This window comes from Engystomops pustulosus, chromosome 1, assembly GCF_040894005.1.
Source record: "Engystomops pustulosus chromosome 1, aEngPut4.maternal, whole genome shotgun sequence".
NCBI classification, from domain to species: Eukaryota; Metazoa; Chordata; class Amphibia; order Anura; family Leptodactylidae; genus Engystomops; species Engystomops pustulosus.
Window position 1 is genome coordinate 217,652,117 of NC_092411.1, and position 26,700 is coordinate 217,678,816.

Below are 26,700 nucleotides of genomic sequence, written 5' to 3' on the forward strand. Positions count from 1 at the left end.
AGCAGCTGCAGGCTGATGCTAAATGCTTCTTTGCACTACTGACTGGAACTAGAGATTGACTAGTGATGGGTCATCCTTAAACGATCCGGCACAAAGAGCCGGATCGTTCAAGTGGATGAGAGGAGTCGGCTCTTCCCTGAGAGCCAACAGCTCACTTAGCTCTTATGCTGTGACCACACCCCCTTTTAACCCCCAAAAAATTCAGATTAAGAGTGAACTGATAAGTCTGCCTGAAAACGATTCCCTATGTAATTACATAGAGAGGTGTTCAGGAGCCAGAAGAGACAACTCTTTGTAATGATCCAAGACTTCCCATCACCAAGACTGACCTAGAGCCTTGCAAGGAGCAGAGCTGTCATCATAGAGGGGTCTAGTGGAATTCTGTTCCAGGGCCCGGACATTTTCCTATCAAAAGGGGGGCCTGAGAGGCTCACAGTACCCACTAAACCCCTATTCCCGGGCCCGATATGAGGGGAAAAAAAAATAAACCTGTATTCACCTTCCGGCTTCTTCTCCCCGGCCAGGCGACAACGCCACCTCTTAGTAATGCGCCCGGGCCGGGCATTAAAGGGCATCTGGAGTGGACATTTCATTAAAGGGGGGGCATCTGCTGTGAACTGGGGGGGCTGATTGTGAAATGGTGGGGCTATCTATATATTGAGTGGACACATGCAGGGGCTATCTATATACTGAGTGGGCACATGCAAGGGCTATCTATATACTCAATGGCACAAGCAGTAGGGTCATGTCTAGCTTGTTATGGCTCAAAAAGGTTTAGGTAAAAAAATTAATTGTGTATAATGCTATTTATCAATGTTGGAATGGACACCGGTGGGGTGGGGGCTACAAAAATCTTCCAATCAGAGGCCCTAAAATTCCTAGTGGCGGCCCTGGCAAGGATCTTATCTAAACTTTAGCAGGAGTTCTTTGCAAGGTATGCTGGGCTGACCAATAAATGGCAGACCTTGATGTCAGGAAGGATAAACATAGTGTTACATTTAATTGTAAACATTGGCATTGGAAAGAATATGTTGATTTAGTTGCACACAGTGTACCTTCTAGGCTGGGATCTGATAGGAGCGGCTTTAGTTCGTATTGCCCCATCCAGCGGGCCATTACAGTAAACCTAATCCACTTTGCATGTGTAAACTATGCCATAGCAGAAAAAGAATTTTTAAATCCAGCACATTGACTTAAGCCTCTTGCCCACAAACTGTTTTAACCCCTTAAGGACGCAGGGTTTTTCGCCTCATTTCTCGCTCTCCAACTTCAAAAATCCATAACTTTTTCATTTTTCCGTGTACAGACCTGTGTGAGGGCTTATTTTGTGCGTAACAAATTTTACTTTCCCGTAATGTTATTTATTTTAACATGCCGTGTACTGCGAAGCTGAAAAAAAATTCCAAATGTGGAAAAATTGAAAAAAAACCGCACGTGCGTCACGTTCTTGTGGGCTCAGTTTTTACGACTTTCACTCTTCGCTCCAAATAACACGCCTACTTTATTCTTTGGTTCGGTGCGATCGCGGTGATACCAAATTTATACAGGTTTTATTGTGTTTTAATACATTTTCAAAAATTAAACGAATGTGTACAAAAAAGAAAAAAATTTTTTTGCCATCTTCTGACGCTAATAACTTTTTCATACTTTGGCGCACGGAAATGTGTGAGGGGTCATTTTTTGCGAAATGAGGCGACGTTTTCATTGCTACCGTTTTGAGGTCTGTGCGACATTTTGATCATTTTTTATTTCATTTTTTATGTTATGTAAAAAGGTGTAAAAGTCGCATTTCGGACATTTGGGCGCCATTTCCCGCCTCGGAGGTCACCGCCGGCCGTAACCGTTTTTATATTTTGATAGATCGGGCATTTTGGGACGCGGCGATACCTAATATGTCTGTGATTTTTACTGTTTGTTATGTTTTATATCCGTTCTAGGGAAAGGGGGGTGATTTGAACTTTTAATATTTTATTAATTTTTTTTATTTTTTAAACTTTTTTTTTTCTTTTTTTTTTCACTATCTTTTAGACCATCTAGGGTACATTAACCCTAGATGGTCAGATCGCTGCTACCATATACTGCAATACTTCTGTATTGCAATATATGGCATTTTTGCAGCACATTCATTACAATGAGCCACTGGCTCATTGTAACGAATATGCAGCTGCCAGATAGCCTCGTGTCAAGAGAAGACACGAGGCTACCATGGCAACTGATCGCCACCCCCCGATGACGTTCGGGGGCGTGGCGATCAAAAAAAAGATGGCGGCGCCCACGCGCCGCCGTCTTTTAAACGCCGCCTGCGACTTTGCAGGCGGCGTTTAGGGGGTTAATAGCCGCGATCGGTGCAAGCACCGACCGCGGTTATTAGCGGTGGGGGTTTTATGCATTTTGCAAAAACCCCCACCTTTGTATGAAGAGGACTCAGCCCGTGAGCCCTCTTCATACACTCCTTATACCTCTGCGCCGTAGAGCTACGGCGCAGAGCGTTAAGGAGTTAAAATTCACATTACAGGCAGTCCTCGGGTTACGTACAAGATAGGGTCCGGAGGTTTGTTCTTAAGTTGAATTTGTATGTAAGTCGAAACTGTATATTTTATAATTGTAGATCCAGAAAAAAAAAATTTTGGCCCCAGTGACAATTGGAGTTTAAACATTTTTTGCTGTAATGGGACCAAGGATTATCAATAAAGCTTCATTACAGACACCTTACAGCTGATTATTGCAATCCGGGACCATAGTAAAGCGTTCAGAAAGCATCACCAGAGGTCAGAGGGGTCTGTCTGTAACTATGGGTTGTCTGTAATTTGGGTGTCCTTAAGTAGGGGACCGCCTGTACTTTGCAATGCAAAAATAGTTTTTTTCTCACGCAGGAAAAACTGACCGCATTAGGATAATTCTGCCGTCAGTTTTATTTAGCACTCATTGGGTGTTTTTTTTTCTGACTTGCATCAAAGTAGGACATGCTCTACTTTTGACACACTGCGAGAAAAAGAGCTGATGTGGACCGATGATGGATCGGAATGGACACGCACTAGAAAAGTGCTTGTGGGCAAGAGGCCTTATATGTGATTCATTGGAAAAAAGAAAATGCCCCACTTTCTCCACAGCTTATATTCTTTTATTTTTACTTCTGTATGCAGTGGTGTAACTAGAAGCTGTTGGGCCCCAGTGCAAAGTCTGTGCCAGGCCCTGACTATTATGTATGGTTTATAGTAATAGTCTTCTCATATGGGAAAGGTCCCCCTAAACCTCTTGGGCCCGGGTGTGATCGCAACCTCTGCACCCCCTAAAGTTATGCCCCTGCCTGTATGTCATATGCTTTTCCTCATATGGACTAAAAAGGTCCTGGCAATGTCTCCTGGTGTGGCAGGCCCCTTCCAGGCCGCGTTCACACCTGGTGTTGGGTTGCGTTTTATTTTTTCGTTTTTGACGTAGCAAAAGAACTGTTTGCAAATACGATTTAGAATCCTAATCAGCTGAAAGCCATCGTTTTCTCCACACATTGCATTTTAAATTGCATTTAAAGTTTGGACTTTGATGAAAAAGTTAAGGAAAACTGCTTCCCAGCAAAAAGCAAGTGTTAAAATGCATCAGAAAATGTAACCTAGCGCAACGCAATTAGAAATTTGTGTGCCGAACAGGAACATCTCTCCTAATGCGTGAAAAACACAACAAAAAAAGCAAAGTGTGTATGTGGCCTCAGTGCCTCTTTGGTGTGACAAAAACGGCCGTGACCTGTATTTTTTTTTTGTTTAAATGCACAAGGAACGGAGGAGAGTGGGCCAGTAGAAAAGAAAAACTGCATACTGGGCCAGTGCGCTATTAGTCGCACATGGACAACATACGTAGAAATACACTTGTCTGAATGAGCCCTTATTACGTTAGAGCAGTAGAAGGCGGTATAGCATTATGCACAGTCAGCCTTGGCTGACGCTTTCCACAGGTAGGTGCTATGGTGAGTGGCGGCTCCCTGACCGCCGGGTCACACATCACTGTCATCTGACAGCTGCACTGACAGCCGCTCAGCTTACACGTCTCCCTGCGCCTGCGCACTGCCAGTCCTCCCCGCGAGCAATGGGCGGGGCGCGCGAGCCTGCTCAGTGTGGAAGTAAATAAACGCCGCCGTGAACGCGCTGCCTGCTCCTCGGACGCGACCGTGAAAGCTGCGTTTCCTTTAACGCCCTGTTTTTATAGTTGCGGATACCCTGGGGCCTGGGTGCTGGGAGGGTGAGCTGAGTGCACGGGCTGTGTACACTGTGCTGGCGGCGGCTGCTGCAGGTTTTCTCCGTGCTTTGCTCTTGAGCCTTCCCTGTAACAGCTGCAGCCGGGCCCCTATTTACCTGTATACTGGGCTTGTGCTCCTTGCTATATGTTTTCTGAGCTGTAATATTCCCAGCATAGGAGCCCTGCATGAATGTCATTGCTCTAGGTCCTGGCAGGCATTTCTCTAGCTCCGTATACTCCCCGTACACAGGATGGCCTCAGAAATCCACAAGAAACCAATGGTAAAGTCCAGCTGTGAGCGCATAGGAGAGGGAGGTGACCGCCACAATCCCACCCTGCTGCCCTCCAGACCCCAAAAACAACTGGAACGAAACGGCAACAAAGAGAACAACCTGCAAAGATCCTCGGCGCCGCCTCTGGAAAGTCGTACGAGTGACCAAACCAAACCCAAAGAGGCCCCGACGCCAACCACGAATCCCTGGACCAAGAAGATCACTTTAGGACGTGAACATGCAGGTAAGAGATCTGTTGCTTGCGAAAAGCATATAAAACCTGTAGGATGTAAAGAACATGCCTGGAAACGGTAGGAATGCAGCAGCTACTCCTCTAATCTTCACTCCAATAAAAGTTGGGTAAAATGTAATTTTATTCTATTGTATTTAATATTCTGTGACGGAAAACAGTCCAAAAAAAGCATATTTTTACGGCTTTGATACCTCTAATTTATTCCATGGGTAAGTATGAAATATGAAAATCTTTTGTAGGAGAATTTCTTAATATTGCCATCTTCTGAAGCCAATACCTTTGTTGTACTTGGCTTTACAGAGCAGTGTAAGTTGTGTGTTTGTGTTTTTTTTTTTTCAGGACGATCTGCCATTTTCCTTCACTGTGTGACCTTTTGAGCATTGCCTTTTGGCAATTCGGACATTTGTGAACTATTATCCATAACACAGTTGGTCCATTTGAAGACCCCCCTTGGGTACTTTAGCTCTAGGGAGTCTTATAGCTCCTACCATATACGGAAATACTATAGTATTGCCGTTTTATGGTAGATTTGCTATTGATCTTTAACAGTTTGCCACCAGAAACACTGTTTCTGAGGTGCCTAAAAGACCGATCCTGGTATTTTATATAGACTATACGGTGACAGATCGGGGCCTAGGCACCGTTGGGATTCAAATGCCCCTTGCTGCAATCGCCTATCACATGTAAAATACAGATGTTCTTTATACTTGTGATTTTGACTTTCAAACACTAAAGCACAACATTGATCAAATACAGACTTTTTTTTAAAGTGGCCTTTAAGAGGATGTTTTATCACCTCTATCAATTCTGGCACAGTTGGAATGTTTTCTTTAGTCACTACTGTTCCCAAGCAAACATTTGTTAGTGTCAGCTTGTGATACAAAAGACTCTCTACTGTTAAAAGGACAGACCCAGCTTCTCCCTCCTGCTCCTTCACAGAGCTCATAGTGTGCTGAGCTGACATAAGTGGGGGAGAGAAGACCTGTACAGGAGCACAAAGGTGGGGGCTGAGAGCTGAGGAGTGAGTAGCGAAGACAAGTAACGTGTTTTTTTTTTTTTTTTAACCAGGGACCTCATTTTCACTAAAGACAGGTTATAAAAGCCCATCACAGATGCAATGCAAAAATGCCTCTCTGCCTTTTATAAGCATTAGCATTACAATATAATTGTGTGTTATAATTTAACTTGAACCCTGACAAAATCTTGAGGTAGTCACGGGTAGGGCTTTGGTTTGCATTTCAAAAAACATCTAATTTGTCTGTACAGCAGACTGTCTCCATCTTTGTGCTGCTGTACAGCTCCTCCCTCCCCACTGATGTCAGCTCACCAGGCTGTGACCTCTGTAGTAGCCGGAGTGAGGAGCGGTACAGGAGCACAAAGGTGGGGGCCAAGATCTGAGGAGTGAGTAACAAAGACAAGTCACATGATTTTTTTTAACTGCATCTAAACAAAAGCCCAACCCCTGTGACTACCTCAGGATTTTGTCAGGATGCAAAGCAAGTTATAACACACAACTATATTGTAATGCAAATGCTTAGAAAAGGCAGAAATGCAGATTTCCACTATAGGTGTGATGGGCTTCAGCAACCTGTCTTTAATGAAAATTGGGTCCCTGTTAAGGACAGCTAAATGTTATCCATTTATTATAATAATAATCTTTATTTATCTCCATCAAATTCCATAGCGCTTTACAAATCAATTTTGACCTGTCTGTATTTCAGCAGCCAAAAATGTTATCACTTTTTTATTATTATTTGGTAAAATAATATCAATGTTTTTTTTTTTTTAGTTTTTTTTCTATAATGTTCAATTTCACACCAAATATCATGTTAAATAACTACTTCTAGTTTCATTCCTTTCTATTGGATCACAAGCACAGCCATCCTGTAAGCTGTCCCAGAAGTCCTATTGCAATATAGTGCAGAACGATTGTTCCCCATTACTTTTTAAGGAACTTCAAGGTCCATTTTGAGGAAACCCCTTTAAAGGATACCTGTTAACACGCTTTCACAAATATTGCTAATGACAGGTTCCCATACAGCCATATTAAATAACTGGCACCCTTCTTTCAGCTAAAAATTGTTTCCCTTCCTTCCCCATAAATAAACTTTGTTTTATTACCTGGCATCAGTTGTATAATTTATTTCATGTTTTTTTTTTTTGTTTTTTTTTTAAGGTTTGCAATGTTCAGCAAAAATTGTACGAGCTGGAAAATCTACTTCTAAGAAGGTAAATTTATTTTTGAACATAAAGTGGAGTCTGGGTGGAGAACTACTTTTTAAAGAAAATATAAAACATATTTGAAAAGCATGAGTATAACATATGGTGAATAAATCTGTTTCAGTTCTTTCATATACAATACTAGTGTGTTGCCTGAACTTTTCTTTGTTCAAATGGACTTGTGCATAAACCCATGTGCAAGAGCCCTATATAGATGCTTCAAATACATCTAATAATGTGGGTGTGCCCGTCACACTGCCAGCACTATTATATGCAATACATCAGCTACAATTTGAAGTTTTTTTTTTTTTTTGCTTCTGCCTTATTTATTAGTCCCTCTTTCACCACTTCTAAACATACTTTCTTTTTCCCTGTAGGCCAGTGACTTCAGCGATATCACAAACTGGCCAACACCAAGTGAAACTGCCGGCCACAGAGTGAGCATTAAATTCTAAAGTTCAACATTTATTGTCTTTTGAAACATTATAATTTTAAGGCCCCTTTAACATGACTGTACAGGCGGTCCCCTACTTAAGGACACCCGACTTACAGACAACCCATAGTTACAGACGGACCCCTCTGCCCACTGTGACCTCTGGTGAAGCTCTCTGGATGCTTTAAAATAGTCCCAGTTTGCAATAATCAGATTAAAATTGTCTGCAATGAAGCTTTATTGATAATTCTTGGTCCTATTACAGCAAAAAAATTTGAAACTCCAATTGTCACTGGGCCAAAAAAAAAAAAATTGTCGGGAACTACAATGATAAAATATACAGTTTCGACTTACATACAAATTCAACTTAAGAACAAACCTACAGTCCCTATCTTGTATGTAACCCGGGGACTGCCTGTATATGGTAACTGTATGAACCTGTAGCTAGCATTCTACAGCAGGCATCCCTATGGAGGAGGGGGAGTGCTTACCCCTCCAGCTGAATGTATGCTACACTTGGGTCCCTGGGCCAGGCTTGGTATATACTCATATGATAGGAGCCTATGACAAAATTTGACTTTTTATGATTTTAAATATTTTACAATTCTAGTCTCAACCACACAACCGGCAAAACATATCTGCTGAAAAGGTGAAGAGCATTGATAATATTGAAAGCATGGAGAATTGTGATGTGGATGATCAAACTGCTGCGTCTAAGAAAAAAGGTAAGGGTTATGAATGTTAGACTAATTTAACACAATTTTTAATTTTTTTACATTTTTTTTCGCCTCAAAAATCCTATACCAGTATTTAGCCCAGTTCACGTCTCTGTAAGATCTCTCCGTTATTGTGAGCCAAAATTAAGTTTGGTCAGACACACAGCAAGTCTTGTCAGTTACTCTACAGAGGTAAGGTGTAAAGAAAAGACTTGCACTTGTTCTGTGTGTTGTACCACTCCTGATTTTGGTTCACAATAACTGAAGCTCAGGCCCTTTCACTTGACTTCACATATGTGAAATTGAAAATTCTAGTTATCTTGGCAATTAAAGACAATCGTCAGTAATTACAATTATTTCCTCCTTTACACGACCCTCACTGCCAATGGGGTGTGGCCGGTGGGGGAGTGGTTCAGTGTGGGGTGTACCTGAGCGAGGACTTTATGATAACTGTTCCCCATAGTTATGAATGTGAAATGCAGATAAAGATCAAATTCCAGACTATCCCTTTTAGTGCTTGTATCTCTCTGGTTCTATAGCTACAGCACATACCTGATGTAGGTCAATGGGCAATTTTAATATAAAAGAGGAAATGCTATAAAGGATATTTCGTACCCTACTAGAAGGTGCCGTTTAGCACTAAATGCTGGTGAAGGGTTCCCTTTCATTTCCAACGCTGTGACAGTGAACATGAAAAAAGCATGAAATTCTGGGCAAAGACACTCAGAGAATATATGGTGTACATGAAATTATTTGTTAGGTTACTAAATGTTTTATCTTAATTTTCCTTGATTATCCTAATCATATATCTTGACATTTGACATCCTAGAATATCCACGTGAAGTAAAGGGAGACTATTATTACTCTATCTTGTATGCAGAAATGGGGCTAAGATTGGAAGTTTTAAGGTTGTCTTAATTTCTTTTCTACTTTCTCTTCAGTTGTAAAACAAAAATGGGTGCCTTTGTGCCTGGATGACAATGCTGAAAACCAGGACACTCATTTGGAGTCACAGAACCAACCTGAAACCACTAAAAAGGCGAAACGGGGACATATCATCCACGGTAAGCAAAGTAATGTATATTTTCTATATGTCGTTCCTCAGCTAGTCTGTTCAAATCTGATGTGAGTTATATGTATGTAACACATGCATAGTCTCAGAGGATTTCCCTAGATTATGTCAATAGCCAAGCAGAAAAGCTCAGCACCTTATGAGCGCCTTTGCAGATTGTGTGCACAGACCTCCAGTGTGCCAGTAATGCACTACATAATCTGTTGTGTACTTTATCTTGAAGCAGAGTGCCAGGTTGCTTTTATACTTTGCAGTTTTGTGCCATCATGTGTTGGCATTCTGAGTGGTTTTATTGCCATATTTGCCTCAAAAATTATCAAAATACATACAAGTGTAAAGCCACAGGTAGTGTCCGCTATATATCACCAAATCTGTGCTTACACTTGGTTTTGCCACAGATTTGCATGATTGGACATACATTGAAGAAAACCTACCATCAAAATCAATCAACAATAAAGCAGGGATACTTGCATATAGATCCAGGCACTGTGCTTGTGGTAATCTTCCAATATTTGGTATCCATGGCCTCATTCCCTCTAAAATCTATTTTCACAATTATGCTAATGAGCCAGAAGGGATCAGGGGCGGTGTTACCAGCTTCCCACTGTGCTATAGCTTCACAGGCTGTTCTCGACCTTCCCCCTGCTCCCTGGCACCCCCTCCCTTCTTCATGCTGTAATCTCAGGGTAGCATCAGACAGTGAAGGGGGCAGGGGAGTGCTGAGGGAGCAGGAAGAGGGTGAGGCAGAGTAGCAAACTATTAAGCCATAGCATGAAGTGACTAACGCCCTACGGGACCCTTTTTGACTTATCACAATATTTAAAGTTGATTTTAGAAGAGGGGGGGCCATGGATTACGAATATAAGAAGATCACCACAGTCACAGTGCCTGGGTCTATGAGTAAGTGTCCCTGGGTTATCATGCTTGATTGATGGTAGATTTCAGTTAATTTTAAATACTTATATAATATTTATATTTGTGGCATGTGCATTTGATGCCAGTATAATGTGTTACTTGTGAATGGATATATATTTTCATCCGTGTACACACTAAAAAGATCCTCTTTATTTTTGCATCTACTTTAGCTTTACTAATCTGTTATATTACAGGTTGGCAAAGAGATAGAAAAAGTGACCAGGATGATGTCCTAAGCACCAAAAGTGAATCTAGTGGTATGAGAGAGCGCTTTAGAGGGCGATTCCGTGGAAGAGGGCGAGGAAGGGGTAATGCTCAGTCGCCTATTCTGCTTGTATTCACTCTTTCATATCAGATTTGTACATTCAGCTTTTCCTTTAAAGGTCGCTCTGGCATTCGCGACCTCAACACAGGTACTGAGCTTCCTGACAATATCACCAGTATGATGTACTATTACGATGATGGATCTGGGGCGCAGTTATATCATGTGGATGAAAAGCTGCTTAAGGAATATCTTAAACGTCAGATGTAAGTATAATTTTAGTGTAATATGTGATTCTCTGGTCTAAAAACTTTTGACACCCAACACCCCTCCTGGTCAGATGATTTGCACTATGCACATGTCCTCTCCCACCTCAGCATTTATATCCACATATATCTAAGGGGGGTGCTGGTTCTTGCACCCATCCATTCTCCTGTAGATGCATCATTATAGTATTAGGCTGGATAATTGACGAGCTTTAATATTAGAATCCATGTTTATATTTCAGTGAGTACTACTTCAGTTTGGAGAACCTGGAAAGAGACTTCTTTCTGAGAAGGAAGATGGATTCACAGGGATTTTTGCCACTTTCTCTGATTGCAGGTTTCCATCGAGTACAGTCTTTGACTACAGACATGAGTCTTATTTGTGAGGTATTGTCTGCTTCACGTTTGTGAACATAAAAGCCTTTTCTTTTTATTTTTGTTGTATTTCTAAAATATGCCTTCTAGTGCCAAAGAGTACAAAGGTTTTCTGTTTATGAAAAACGGACTATATTTCACAGGCCAAACGCTGCTCATGGAGCACGAGTCCTGGCATCATGTTTATAATTGATGCAATGTATTTAAACAGTGATTGTAATTTATTTTTGCAGTACAGCGTGGATATCCCACAGGGAGGCAAGGACTCATTGGGGCATATTAAATTATGATGCTTGGACTCCCATCCCTGGAGCTGTGTTCGTTCTGTAAAATGGGCCCACCGTAAACTTGTTTGTGAATGAACCCTTAAAACAATTGTCCCCTATTAAGAGGTCACACATGGGCGCACATGGGAGCATATCCAACAACTAAGGCCAGATTATTTGGCAACTTGGTTTTCAAGGATAGTTCGTTTTCCACATATACAAAAAATGGTATGACCGGTTTCTTGTAAAAATGCTGAATACTTGGCAAAACTCATTTGTTTCAGGCTTTAAAGAACAGCACAGAAATAGAAGTAGTGGAACAGAAAATAAGGAGAAAAGTGGATCCAGAAAAATGGCCAATTCCTGCTGCTCCAGCTCAAGAACTTAAACAAATCGATTTTTCTAGATTAATAAACTGTCCCGAATTTATACCTGGGAAACTGCAGGTGTATCACACTGGTACGTACTATAGTCATTTAGTTATGCTGTTCTGCTTGTAGGTTATGAAGAAAATAAAACCTTCTGTGTAAATAGAGCAGATGGGTAGCACTGATCTGGAGTATTACTCAAAGGCATACATGCAGGATAATAATACTTTGGCTTCTTTTACAGCATTTTAAGTAGAGCTTACTTTTTTAACCGGAATGTGTGTTTAGGAGAAAAAACACTTTTATATTTGTCTGAACTGTTGATGTTGAACACACAGTGCAGAGCACGCGGTGTGGAAGTGCAGCATTCTTGCCATGATTTTTTTTTTTTTAAGATTTCTGTAATGTGGATGTATCCACATGCTACTGTGTGTGATATATATACATCTTTATATTTCAAAAACAGAAACTGACTGGTGCAGGTATTAAATACATTGCTTGCCAATTAATGCTGTGGACAAATTAAAAATAAAAATGACTTGGCTGAAAAGCTGCAGATTTTCAGTCCTGCTAGTTTATGCATAATTGTAAACCATAACACTTCTTGTTTGCCTATATTTATTCTCATCTGTTCATCTGTTCAGAATTGAGGTGATCTTGACGCAAGGTCAATTAGTTTTTGTTTTTCATAGACAATCTTTGAACACATGGGTCCCAGGAAACACAGGAGGGGAGATGGAGTTGTCCTCACAACTCCTGCAATGCGGAACGTCTGAAAGTCCCCATTTCTTAGCCTCAATGAAACAAAACCTTATCAACGCTGTTGTCCAACTAATGGGAGGTCGTGGTACTAGGGTTCTGAAGCCATCAGACCTGTCTGGACCTCCGGTGTCTTTTTAGACAGAACATGATCCACATACAGTGCTCTAACTGATAGTTTTGCGTGTCTTCTCATCCGGGGCCTCCAGAATGTATTGAGTAATGTTCTGCGTATCTGGCTGGGATGACCTATAATTCTATCACTTGTATATAAACTTTATTGACCATATACGCCTTTGTCTTTCTGGAGGGAATTCTATCAAGACTCTTGCCTGTTATATGATGCTGTGTACATTTCTGGTTGAGGACTCTCCCTCCCAGAAAGATACTGGGGGAAGTGAGGCATAGTTCTATTCTAGGCAATGTACTAATGTAAATGAGGACACCTGATATGTGCCCCCTTGCTATATACCTTTAGGTTTATATTGCTGCAATATATTAAGATTATTTTTGCGTCTTTTACATAAATTGCCCATGTGCTTTTAGTGCCTCAATAATATTCCCTTAATGTTCACCAATTGAATCGGCATCCCTGATGCTTTCTTTATTTCCGTGTGCAGTCTCTGTTCACTCTGTAGGATGTTTTTTTATATGTCTATACACTGATACATAGGAGGGACCTGCAGCAGGAGATAATGACTTCTCCTGCTGCCCTCCTCCCCTCCCCATGTGTATGTCAGTGAGATGGACTGAAAGAAAAAAGATACACTGGAGGCTGCCGTTACAGACAGACTGAAGGGGTGGGAAGCAGGAAGTTGGTTAGAAATACAAAGAGCAGCATGGTGAGAACAGGGAAAGGCTGAAGCTCTGAGGAGGCAAAGGTAAATATACATGCAGAAACCTGTCTATTGGAACGGATTTATGGAAAAGTGGCCATCCCCTTTAAGATAAGGTATCACTGATTTATGTATATACTGTATATATATATATATATAGATTATATTTTAAGATATATTATATTATATTGTAAGATGCTTTCTAATTGCTTTTAGGATCTGCTCCTAATTCTCCAAGGAAGGGAAGTCCTTTATTTCAGAATGCAAGAAATGAGCCAAGCAATTTACAAACTATGTCAAAAGGTTTATCTGCAAGTTTACCAGAGTTGGATTCTGAGCCATGGATTGAGGTGAAGAGAAGAAATAAAGCATCTTCGGTAAAGCCAAAGGTATGCTACACAACATGTATTGGTCACAGCATCATTGATGTGGTTTCCCATATCCATAGGATATGGATATATCATTTATGTTCATTAGAAGTCTGATCTTTGAATGAAGAAGTATTAAGTGCAATTATAATTATTTGGATTAAGTCCATACTTCTATCATCATAAAATAGTGGCATATTCTAACAATATGATTAGGATTATATAAGATTGGGATCTTGTTTTGAGTAGTAAGTGGATTGCAGCCTTAATTTCCCTTATTTTCATCATTTTCTAGCGCTTAATGATTCCCAATTATCTTTGTGTTAATGTTTGTACATTTACACAGTATGGTGAAGTTCTAGGCCTTTGAGGCCTTTGAAGCATAGATGTAGGTGCTATAGAGGCCAAGATCTCTAAGGTCAGGGGCGGACTGGGAATTTAAAGTGGCCCTGGAAAAAACTGTTAAAGTGGCCCCATTCTGTGGGTGGGATCAAAACAAGTAGGCGTGGCCATGTGATGTGGGTGGAGTTACTAAACTGCATACAAACTGTTTATAGAAGGTCTAAATCAACTTGTACAGCAGAGAAAGAAACTCATATATATGCCTCCCTTATACAGGAATAACGCTTAATACAACTTAATACTAAAATACCTTCTCTGATGTATGTAACTACTATATTACCGTCCCCTATGTACAAGAATATAACTACTATAATACTGCTCCCCTATGTACAAGAATATAACTACTATATTACCGTCCCCTATGTACAAGAATATAACTACTATAATACTGCGCCCTATGTACAAGAATATAACTACTATAATACTGCGCCCTATGTACAAGAATATAACTACTATAATACTGCGCCCTATGTACAAGAATATAACTACTATAATACTGTCCCCTATGTACAGGAATATAACTACTATAATACTGTCCCCTATGTACAGGAATATAACTACTATAATACTGTCCCCTATGTACAGGAATATAACTACTATAATACTGTCCCCTATGTACAGGAATATAACTACTATAATACTGTCCCCTATGTACAGGAATATAACTACTATAATACTGTCCCCTATGTACAGGAATATAACTACTATAATACTGTCCCCTATGTACAGGAATATAACTACTATAATACTGTCCCCTATGTACAGGAATATAACTACTATAATACTGTCCCCTATGTACAGGAATATAACTACTATAATACTGTCCCCTATGTACAGGAATATAACTATTCTAAACTATAAACTACTATACAACACCGCTACATACAGCTGCCTCGCCCCCAGTAACACAGCTACATACAGACACCTCATCCCCAGTAACACAGCTACATACAGCCGCCTCATCCCCAGTAACACAGCTACATACAGCCGCCTCATCCCCAGTAACACAGCTACATACAGCCGCCTCATCCCTAGTAACACAGCTACATACAGCCGCCTTGCCCCCAGTAACCCATGTAACATATACTTCAGCCTGCACCAGCCACGCAGTCCCATGTAACATCCACCGCAGCCATACAGTCCCATGCAACATACCCACCAGCCATACGGTCCCATGCAACATACCCACCAGCCATACGGTCCCATGTAACATACCCACCAGCCATACGGTCCCATGTAACATACCCACCAGCCATACGGTCCCATGTAACATACCCACCAGCCATACGGTCCCATGTAACATACCCACCAGCCATACGGTCCCATGTAACATACCCACCAGCCATACGGTCCCATGTAACATACCCACCAGCCATACGGTCCCATGTAACATACCCACCAGCCATACGGTCCCATGTAACATACCCACCAGCCATACGGTCCCATGTAACATACCCACCAGCCATACGGTCCCATGTAACATACCCACCAGCCATACGGTCCCATGTAACATACCCACCAGCCATACGGTCCCATGTAACATACCCACCAGCCATACGGTCCCATGTAACATACCCACCAGCCATACGGTCCCATGTAACATACCCACCAGCCATACGGTCCCATGTAACATACCCACCAGCCATACGGTCCCATGTATACAGGCACTTAGAGAAGGCTTCTTCTTGCGATCCAGGGAAGAGGGGGGGGGGGGGTCTGTGTGGTTTCTGTGAGCTGACTGTATCTAGTTGTCAGCTCACAACAGTGCTCGGGGCCTTCAAATCTAGCTGGAAGAGATGCCGGCCCGCGCGGGGGAAGTTACGATGCGTGTCACGTGACACAGGCATCAGTGAACACAAGCACAGCAGGGGGAAGTCCCTGCAGCGCTGCGCCCGGCCTCCACTTCCTACGGTCTTCAGGGTGAGTTCATGTTTTTTTTTTCTTTTCTTCCTCGGCCCCACCAGTGTCAGACCGGCCCACCGGCCAAACGAGTCGGCCCACCGGGATTTCTCCCGGTGGGTCTAATGGCCAGTCCGCCCCTGTCTAAGGTTAATTGTAAAAATGGTGCTGACAAATTACCTTTACATTGTTTTGGTGCCAGGGATTTACAGACGTTTTGTGCCAGAACGATTTAAAAAAAATAAAACCACTATTTCAAGAGTTCTACTAAACCCCATATAATCATGTTTTTTTGAAAGGGGACACCTGTCACATTGTCAAGATTCCACTCAGCAGTTAAAGTTATATTTTTAAAAATTGTTGAAAAATGTATTATACCTCTTTTATGTTAAAGTGGAACATGTGTTAAGCTATGTGGTGTGGTTGATCTTATGTCTGCTTGAATATGACTTCATTTAATCACATGAATCACAGCCTACAAAATGTTGCATACATTGAAAAGTAAGTGCACCCATTAAACCTACTCCTTTTTTTAAAAGTGGACCACCTGAAAATTCCATTTTTCTTGATAAACCGCTGACTGTTCTTCACTTTCATGCAACTTTGTCCAACACAAATTATTGAAAAATGGCAAGAAAATGTACATTCGTACCTGAAGCTATGTAAAAAGGATAAATCAAAAAAAAAAATTTATGTATAACACAATCCTCAACAGTTTATACTCTTTACAAAGTTTATACTCCCTAAAGCCATGAAATACTAAAAAGTACAAATCCAAACTCCTTACACAAACAAATTTAACCTTCCAAAAAAACCTGTTAGATGTGACAATGCATATACCGTATACCCCGCATGATTAAATTCATTAGTGTGACAAGTGTCCAAGGAATTTTTTTTTTTTTTTACTTTGTACACTATTATAAATTTTCCAAAAATATAACAGAGAAAACATCTAAGTCAGTAGTGTGGTAGGATGGCGCTGCCCTACTGCAGTACAGATGTGCTGCTACCACCATTGCACCATTTTACTTCACTTTTCCACTTCACAGCGGCCGTACCAGGACAGAAACTTTAACTTATTGACATTGCCTGTTAAAGGAAACCTACCATTTAGAATGGTAGGGGTAAGCTGTAAGTACCGAGCACCAGCTCAGGGTGAGCTGGTGCCGGTACTTACTTTCGTTAGTGTTATAAACCGCGGTATCGCGGTTGTAACACTTTTTAAACTTTAGAGCAGAAGGCGCTTCGGCGCTGCGTGCGCACGATCGTGCGCGCGCCTACATAGGAAATAGCGGAGATGTTGCGCGCGCACGGTCGCGCGCAGCGCTGAAGCCCCTTCTGCTCTAAAGTTTAAAAAGTGTTAAAACCGCGATACCGTGGTTTATAACACTAATGAAAGTAAGTACCGGCACCAGCTCACCCTGAGCTGGTGGTCGGTACTTACAGCTTACACCTACCATTCTAAGTGGTAGGTTTCCTTTAAATAAAGAATCCTCACGTTGAAGCAATATATCAGGTGTGCATTGAGATTTCATTTGAATGCACCTATAGTGACTCAAGAGTTGCTTAATGTGCTGTGCATATGCATTTATTTTTGCTATTACCTTAACACTTGATGAATAACTGTATTCTATCTCCTTTACATTTATATTGTTAAAAATATTTTCAAAATCTTTCCTGTTTCTTATGTCTGGTTCTAACCATATCTTATAGAAGTTGTCCCGTCTACTTTTGAATACAGGTGGAACATGCTGAAGTACCATCCAAACCCCAATCAACTGAGGAAATTGTCCAAGAAGAGCTTGACTTCATGTTTGATGAGGAGATGGCGCCTCTTCAGGGTCGTAAAAACAACTTCACTGATTGGTCCGATGACGAATCCGATTATGAAATTGATGATCAAGATGTAAACAAAATCCTCATTGTAACACAGACTCCTCCTCATCTCAAAAAACATCCGGGTGGAGATCGCACTGGAAATCATGTGTCTAGAGCTAAAATGACTGCAGAGCTAGCTAAGGTTATAAATGATGGCCTCTACTACTATGAGCAGGACCTATGGACGGAAGATGATCTAAGAGATCTTATTACAAAGGTATTAAGCTTGGCAAACACAAGTTCTTCTCAGATCTGTGTGGTGGCTTAGCTGCCATTTTCCTTCCTAGCAACTAAATAACAGATCCGAGCTGTTTGGCACCGCTTTGTGCAAACTTCTGCTTGGGAAGCTACTGGTTATAAGCTGATTAGTTCCTCCCCCATTCCACAATATAAAGAAGTTTTTAATGCAGCAACTTCTAGAACATCTCATTATTTTTTATTTTTTTTTAAACTTTCAGCAAGAACTAGAAAATTTCAGGAAAATCAATTTTATCAGTAAAGAAGAATTTGACAGTCTTGTACCAGAAGCAGTGACGGATCCAGAAGGAGGACAGTCCCCACCGAATATACCAGTATTTTCTGGAGGTATTATAGTCTGTTTTGTTAGTTATCTTTTGTGTAGATATATTTACATGTCACATGCATCCTTATTTGTATTCATACATACATGCACACTCTGTATTTACCGGACTAAAAGATGCAAAGGAAAATATGCGATTACAAAAAAAAGCAACGTTTTATGGTGTAGCAATTGTCATTAATTGTCATAACAATACAAAGCTGCAGACATTGTTATTTAGCAACTCTGTGTTACCAGACCTGTTTGTGCTAGTAGAAGCAGGACTATGAAAAATGCATTTACTAGAATTGTAGCTGCATTCTGAGCACTCTGGTGTAGAAGATCTTTTCACTGAACACAGCACAGCCCCTCCCTCCTGAGAAATGATCTCATAGCTGGAGGAGGAGCTATGTTCACTCCTATGAAGCTGAAGGAGAAAAATATTTAAAAAATTGTATTTACAGCTTGTAGAGACACAGAAAATATTTACTATTGTTTGCTGCTCGACACTGCTCCAGTAACCAGCTGGTTGCTGCTGCTGAATTAGTGTTGTGTAAAAGCTATATCCATTTGCCTGTGTGTTCAGTTACCTTTTATTCTTAGACGTTTCAACAAAGTCACTAGTCCTCAAGCATCTTTAAATGGTGAAATGACTGTGTGCCAGTATTGTATAGAGATGCGGTTAATCTTGAAAATTTTCAGGAAAAATGATGGAACATGTGAAATTTTAAGAAATTCTATTTGATAATAATGAAAACAGCCTTGCTTGTGTACTTTAAGATCAAAGAATTGCACTATACTTTCATAGCTACAACTATCCCAGAATCGCCAGTGTCCCATCCCACTAGAACACCCAAGACACCACGTACACCACGCCTGCAAGATCCCACCAAAACCCCCCGGTTTTACCCTGTTGTGAAAGAAGCCAAATCTATGGACGTCCAGGTGAGAAAGTATTTTTGCTCATCACTTGCAACACTTCCCTTTTGTTATTCATCCATCATTACAAAGTTGTATTGCATATAACAGATGAAGTGGCTTTTATGGTTTACTAACACCTAAATTCAGCTCTGAGAGGAAAAAATCCATACACAAAACAATCAACTAAATATAAATTATAAAATATATAATATATCACAATGTAGTGATGCATAGGATAATGTATATAGCTTTAGCCCCATCCCCCTGTATAGCAAGTCCTTTGTTTACTGTGCTTCTCCTGTGGAGTAGACCCTCTATTTTATTATTATCATAATCTTTGTCTTGCTATGTCATGTAATCTAGCATCTCGTTTGTTTTCGTAGACTCCAAGAAAGAGGAAGACCCGACACAGTTCAAACCCACCTGTTGAGTCTCATGTTGGTTGGGTCATGGATTCCAGGGAACACAGACCAAGAACTTCTTCTGTAAGGTAAAGGCTGACTTGCCAGATTATATATAGTTAGTGGTGTGGACGCTCTGATTGAGGCCTCATGCACATGACCGTAATGGGGACCATGACCTGGCCGCACAATTTGTGTCCAAATCCTGGGCCCCCATAGGGGTCTATGGCGCATGATCACAGTGAGCACACTGAGCCGGTGGGTGCCGCACCATCAGCTGGTGCGTGGCCACTCAACTTTCTTTGAAGAGGGGAGTGCTGAGGAGCCTTTGTCTGATAATTTAAATATGATGCAAACTATTTTTACAGCAGTTCCAATGCTTCTCCCTCGGATGGGGTTCTGCATGTAGGAAGCTATGGGTGTACCCCTCATTCTCTTCCAAAGTTTCAACATCCTTCTCATGAGCTCCTGAAAGAAAATGGGTTTACTCAGCAAGTCTACCATAAGTATCGGCGAAGGTGCTTAAATGGTAAGTAGTCTGATTTTTAGAAGATTTTTTTATTCATAAGAGTTTTATTACAGCAAAATGACAGTGGAGTTCCCATGCTTAACCGAAAGTTAAGTGAGACGGCATTTTCGGAAAAAGTTTAGTTCAATGGGGGAAATATTAGTAATTGGTGTAAATAATGTGCTCAAGCCTATAGAAAGTAGAGGAAGAGAAACAAACGTGCACAAAATTGTTTGTAGAACTTATTTTCTATAAATCCCTTTGCTTTATTTTTGACTCTATTTCCCAGGATTTCCCTAATTGACCCCATGAAAGAAGGTGGCTAACAGAAACTTTTATTATCTACTTGTGATGTGTATGGGATACATGATTGCAAATGGTCTTTACTCACCAGCTGCAAAGTAAAACCTGCTGAAAAAGAATGCAAGTCACATAATGGCTAGAAATTGTTATAATGGCACCTAAAGTTTAGGTGGACTAATGTCCATGGATGTTTTAAACCTTGTGATATGGATGGATGTATGTATTCCACCATCTTTATCAGATTACATAAGGGTCATTTAACATATACCTTTGAAGACTAGGAGAATACTCTTCACATCTTGTCTAACATCTACTTCAAATGGAAGGCTTTGGTTTGTGATTTATGGCACAGTATTACCTGATATTATTATAATCTATATCCTCTGTGGCCCCCAGATTTGGGGGAAAAAAAGGTGGGAGTGGTAGTAAATGGGAAATTCTATTTTTCTGAACAGGTGTTTGTTTCCCCTAAACTGCATGTGTAGACCTGAAAACAACCTGATAAACAAGCAAATAATTTTTAGTGATGTTATCATTTGTCCAGCATAAAAAGTGTCCAATTAGTTGTGCAAATGTTACATTCAGTGAAGCGTCCTTTTCAGGAATAGTCCTTTTTACATCTTGCAACTCTTTAATACCAGAGCTCTGTCTCCCCCTAGTGCACAAATGAAGGTATAGCAAAAGGGTATTGAGTGCAGTGATGACATGGATGATCAACTGAAAACAGAGGTTTTCCTGATGAGACCAACAACCCAGTTGTTGCACATGTTTACATGTGAAGATGTCCTTTGAAAATCCATTCATAATTTAGATTTTCATATGTAATAGGGACTCTTTAGAATTTAGAATTTTTGGCTGCTTTTTAAAGATGTTTTTTTTGCATCCTTTCCACCCCCCCCCCCATAGATAAGTGTCCATACACCAGCTAAGTCCCGTCAATGAGACTATAAAATATTCAACTGTATTCATTTATATCATCAGAAAGGAAAAAGCTGGGTATTGGTCAGTCCCCGGAGATGAATACACTGTTCCGTTTCTGGTCTTTCTTCCTCCGAGATCACTTCAACAGAAAAATGTATGAGGAATTTAGACATCTTGCTGTAGAAGAAGCCAAGGAAGGCTACAGGTGAGCGCTACAGTGCTTCTCGGACTCCTCCCATGGAAGATAAACCAAACCATTTATATTATGCATCCCTCCTCCCTTTCCAAAAGTCATAACTTTTATTTTCTGTCATCATAGTAGGATGGTGTGTGTGTGTTTTTTTTTTTTTTTTGTTCTCTGAGTAAAAAATTCTTAATTGGATTATTGTAGATTATATAAATTTTTATTGCCAAACATTTTTATTTTTTTGGGGGTGGGGGAGATTTGAGGTTTTTAATTTGCACTGTTTGCCGCCTAAATAACTTAAGGACATATTCTTCCCAGTCGGTACATCTGAAGACACCAAGGGGGAGATTGATAATATGCTGACCGCCAGGCAAAACTAGGCCACTTTTGCTGGCTGGGTTTCAAATAAAACTATGCCAGGTCCAAAGTTGGCAGGTTTTTCAAAAGTACGCAGGGTATGTTCCTCTATGCCCCCAGGCACTGCGCAAGAATTTGTAATAAAGCTCCCCCCATCCTGTGCTGTTGGGAGTGAATGGACGTCACTTCTGCTTCCTGCTGCCACCTCTATAAGCACAACAGTAAAGTTTGTATTCTGGGTTCTGATGCGGTTTTTTTTTTTTCCCATCTACTACTTTGCCTATAGATTTAAATGAAGTTTCCATTTTATGACCACCATGGTTGATACTTTTTATATGCCTTAGTCATTTAGTTGGTGACTTAGAGCTTTAAAGCTTTACATTGTTTCCCCCTGCTGCTATAGAAACATTGCACGTTTTTCATCACTTGATATGATGTTCTAATGTATCCTGCATACAGATATGGGCTGGAGTGCTTGTTCAGATTTTATAGCTATGGACTGGAGAAGAAATTTCGGCCAGATTTATTTAAAGATTTTCAAGAGGAGACTTTGAGAGATTATGAAACTGGTAATAATCTACATTTTTATTGTATACCAGCTGTCTGCTATGTTTTTGAGGTGCCCTTTATTATTTGTACGTGTATAAATGTGGTTTAATAAATTGTGACCATTAACCATGTTTTAGCAAAACCTACAATGTACTTGACTTATCAAGTAAAATCTTACTACACCCACAATGTATCCATATGCAATCAGAGGACCAATTTGTCATGCTTTGTGCAGAGCTGCGTAATCTGTGTGCGCTATATAAATTATTATAGCAGTTACATTACACATTCTTTTGCCAACATGACTAACACTGTGGCATGTTTTGCAAAAAAAAATCTTTTTCTTGTTTTTTGCTTTTTGTATCAATTTTCTTTTTGCCCCACAATTATCCTGTAGTATTTTGTGCAGATTTAAGGTTGTCGTAAATCTTTGCACAGTTTAATATTGCAGACCAATCTACAGAAGTGCATGGAAATATTTTTTAAAATTTTAAACAAAAGATATCCATATTTTATTAGAACAAGGTTTTTTTTTTCCCCGCCTCTTTTGGGTTTATACTTTGATGCAATCTGAAATGTGACCTGCAGTTTCATCACTAAATCTACACTCCATAAAATGGAAGTAAGATACCACATGTCTACTGTAATGTGTTTTTGTGTTTTAATGTTTTATTTTCTCTCCATTTTGATAGGCCAACTGTATGGATTAGAAAAGTTTTGGGCTTTCCTCAAATACGCTCAAATCAAAAACTTGTCAGTTAACCCAACACTACAGAAACATCTGAGCAAGTTCAAGAGACTGGAAGACTTCAGAGTTGATGTAAGTAACTGAATACAAAGCCAGGAAAAGAAGGATCGACTTATTAAGGGTCCTTTCATAAGATGTTCAGATTGTTTACTTCATATAGACGAAATGTATAAAAGTTTAAAAGAATTGCTCATAAGGTTCTAGATAATGGAGGTACCACACACTTTTTAACTAATAGGAGGTACACATGTAGGATTCTTAGTCCAACTTGATAGGATATGGAGACACGGGACACTCCAGAATTGCTTCAATTTGTCTTAAAGGTGTGTGTGTGGGTGTGGGTGTGTTCTTACACTTTAAAATATTCACGAGCACAGGTAACATAAAAGCTGGGATGTAATTGGTTGCCATGGGCAACTAAGAAATTCTTGCTTTTAGGGCAGATTTATCAAGCTGTCTAATGTAATGTAATGTGTATGTATATGTATATTTGCTGCTGGTGCGTCAGTTTTGCCATCTTTATTTTGATTGCCTCTCCCTGTTATGTCATGTCTTTGTAAGACCCGAGGCAGTCTTGTTTTAGCAGATCTGTTATAATTTGTGATTTGGTATACGGTAGGGTCAATTGGACAACCTAGCATTAAAGTACCCTAGGGAGTCTGAAACATGGTAAATTTAAAAAAAGATATTTACCATAAAAAATATTAAATTATTAAAACCTAAAAGAGTCAACAGGAGAATTGTGGAAATGCCTTTTTTTCCACCGGCTTCACTGAATTTGTGCCATTTTCTTTTGGGGGGGGGGGGGGTGATGTGAATTTTTCTACTCTTCAGATACCTCAGGAAACTTTAACTCTGTTGTCTGATTCTGTGATACACCGCCATACTACAGTGGATAGGGCCTACCTTTGGTTAGTGAGAAAACCCCTTTACTATGTGCAGATCGCACATTGTACTGTATGAGAACACGAGACAGCCTCAGGTCCTCATAAGCAACCGCTCGCCACCGCAGCCCGTTAGCCTTCTCCATATACCAGCAGCCAACATGTAAAGTCACAGTAGTTGTAGCCTGTTAATTGATCACATGATGAAAGGTTAATAATTGTATTTGGCGCACAAAAGCAACCTACTAAGCATAATCGGGGGCACTGAAGCTGCGCGCTGGGAGCTTATTGGCGACCACCCTCATCCGTCGCAGTATTCAAGCACGTACAATGCTGAGAGATGGGGACGAATGGGAGTGGCCGCCCGGCTGAAAGCCCCCCCCCCCCCCCCCAAGTGCAGCTTCCGTGCCCCTGTAAAAAAAACAAAAAACAAAACAGGGACACGGCTCAGACGGAGGAGGTACACGTTTATTTTTTAAAAGCCCGTGCCTAATTTATTGCTACTATTGGATACCCACTTTTAACAAACCGTAAAGCTGCAAAAAAAGACATGTGATGGAAATTGTGAAACGCACATCTGTTTTTAATTGGTTTTGTACCATTTCAGCCACCAATAGCGGAAGACTCTGGACGACACAGACGCCCATCAAATTCTGCAAATGAAGAGGCAGGCCGCCGTAGACGCCGCTCAGGCAATGCCACAAAACACTCGTCTACCGTCAATTCTCAGGGTTCTACAGATTTTCACAACCGTGTACATCCTTAATAGCTAGGGTAAGGCCTGAGACTCTGAGAACATCCATTGGGAGAAATGGACTCCATAGTCTAGATTCAAGCCAATAGATAATCCAGCAGTATCAAGGTGCTTCTGAGCTGTGTGAATACTTGGTCTGCATGGCCAGGGTAAGTATAGAAATTTTAGGTGTGTTTTGTTTTTGCTTGCAATGTAAGAAAGTGTTTTTGTGAAATGAGAAGATTGTGGTTTCTAGACTATGTGCATATGCAAGGAACAGGATGCCTTCTGTTTCTAATAAGCATCTTTAAAGGACATCTACCACCAGGATGAAGGATTGGAGTGTGCCCCTTCTGGCAGGATCTGCTCATTTATCTTCTTATCCCCTTGTGTTTAAGAAATAAAGGATTTTAAAAATTATGCTCCAGGCTTCATATATGTCAATGCAGACTGGAGCCCCGCAGGTCCAATTGCATAATCAAAAAAAAAACAAAAACTTTTGAACACCAGTATGTCAGTGTGTTTGGTTTACATTCCTTCATACTGGTGGTAGATTTCCTTTAAAAGAAGCCATATTGGTGCTGTTGTTGCCTATGGTAATGCTAAGGTATTCGATTTTTACATTTTACCCATTTTGGTTACATTTGGAAACAATGGGGAAAATCAAATTTTATAGATTTAATCAGTAGTGCAAAACATTGGGATGATGCAGTTTCAGCGTATATTCTTGGAATAATGTAAAAACTTATTTAATTCTATCAGAACATTTTATGACATTGATGTGCCATCAAATAATTTGTACAAAGACAATAATTTTTCTCTGCTTATTATAGTTAATGTGCAGCGTGTTTCAGTAACCATGGGCTTATCTATATTGCATATGCAATTCCGAATTGAAGTTACTTTGCGTGTTTTTTTTTTTTTTTTAATCAAAAATCTTATAATGTATATAATTTTTAAAAAGTTTTTTAATTTTGCCCTTAGAGACACACACACACTGCATTATGTGCTGCAATTAATTAACAAATTTATCAACCCACTACGACCTACTCCAGGTTTTAAAGTGTTTCAAAATGTTTGTACAAGCGAGTCCAAAAAGTTGCAGATGTCCTAGTTAGCGACTTCTTCTTGAAGCCGGAATTCAGGAATCGGGGCTTGATAAATCCCCCACATTTTTTTGAATCAAAGAAAATGTGGCTTCACAAAGTGATGGCTGAAAATGGTTATTTCTAACTCCTAGCAGTGCTTTGTCAGGAATATGGAGTTTTGTATACGTTAAACATGTAAAGAAATGAAAGAAATCTGCAAAACACATTTAATTTTAAAGCTGACCACAATAAATAGTTTTATTCAGAATTTAATTTTTTTTTTTTTTTGGAGCTTTTTACACTTACATTTTTTTTGGCTTGTAGTGTCTTGAGCAAATAATTTAAATTGGTCCATGGAGTACATCTTTACATTGTTTCTTTGGTCCTGCTTTATATTATATATAACAGAAGTATGTGTCAGCATTAACTGTATATAGAAATGACTGAAGCACAGAGGAGTTTGTAAAATGCAATTAAATGTGTGAAATTGTGGATTTTTTTTATCAATAAAAAAAAATATATTTTTATGCACCTGGTTTGTGAAATTTTGTAGTGATAACTCTTTAAAAATGTATTTCCATCTTTCTGGACTACACACTCGTATTTCTTTGAACGTGGACAAAATAAACGAAAGTTATAAAAAAACACAACACTGAAAAAAGAGGCCTTTTTAAGCTTAAAGGACATCTATCACCAGATCAAGGATTGTAAACCTAGCACACTGACATACTGGTGTGTTTCCCCTCTGGCAGGA

General features: G+C 40.1%; 1 protein-coding gene across 2 annotated transcripts; it reads left to right on the top strand.

Annotated features, from left to right (window-relative positions):
• Positions 1–4,093: 4,093 nt before the first annotated feature.
• Positions 4,094–25,781, top strand: LARP1B (La ribonucleoprotein 1B). Of its 2 annotated transcripts, none has more exons than XM_072119393.1 (19): positions 4,094–4,743; positions 6,929–6,981; positions 7,350–7,409; positions 8,016–8,130; positions 9,063–9,185; positions 10,303–10,416; positions 10,492–10,636; positions 10,879–11,023; positions 11,562–11,736; positions 13,457–13,629; positions 17,651–18,004; positions 18,246–18,372; positions 19,155–19,291; positions 19,651–19,757; positions 20,037–20,197; positions 21,461–21,605; positions 22,404–22,513; positions 23,186–23,313; positions 24,733–25,781. In XM_072119393.1, exons 1-19 carry the CDS (start codon positions 4,479–4,481, stop codon positions 24,889–24,891), a joined length of 2,796 nt encoding a protein of 931 aa, XP_071975494.1. In that variant the 5' UTR covers positions 4,094–4,478; the 3' UTR covers positions 24,892–25,781. The 2 variants fall into 2 exon arrangements, with proteins under 2 accessions (XP_071975494.1, XP_071975495.1); XM_072119394.1 differs by having other exon boundaries at positions 20,040–20,197.
• Positions 25,782–26,700: the final 919 nt, after the last annotated feature.

Coding starts and splice junctions, on each gene's coding strand:
- LARP1B (XM_072119393.1), top strand. CDS start 4,479: ATGGCCTCAGAAATCCACAAGAAACCAATGGTAAAGTCCAGCTGTGAG. Junction 11,024..11,561: donor ACATGAGTCTTATTTGTGAG/GTATTGTCTGCT, acceptor CATTTGTTTCAG/GCTTTAAAGAACAGCACAGA. Junction 19,292..19,650: donor CCAAATCTATGGACGTCCAG/GTGAGAAAGTAT, acceptor TTGTTTTCGTAG/ACTCCAAGAAAGAGGAAGAC.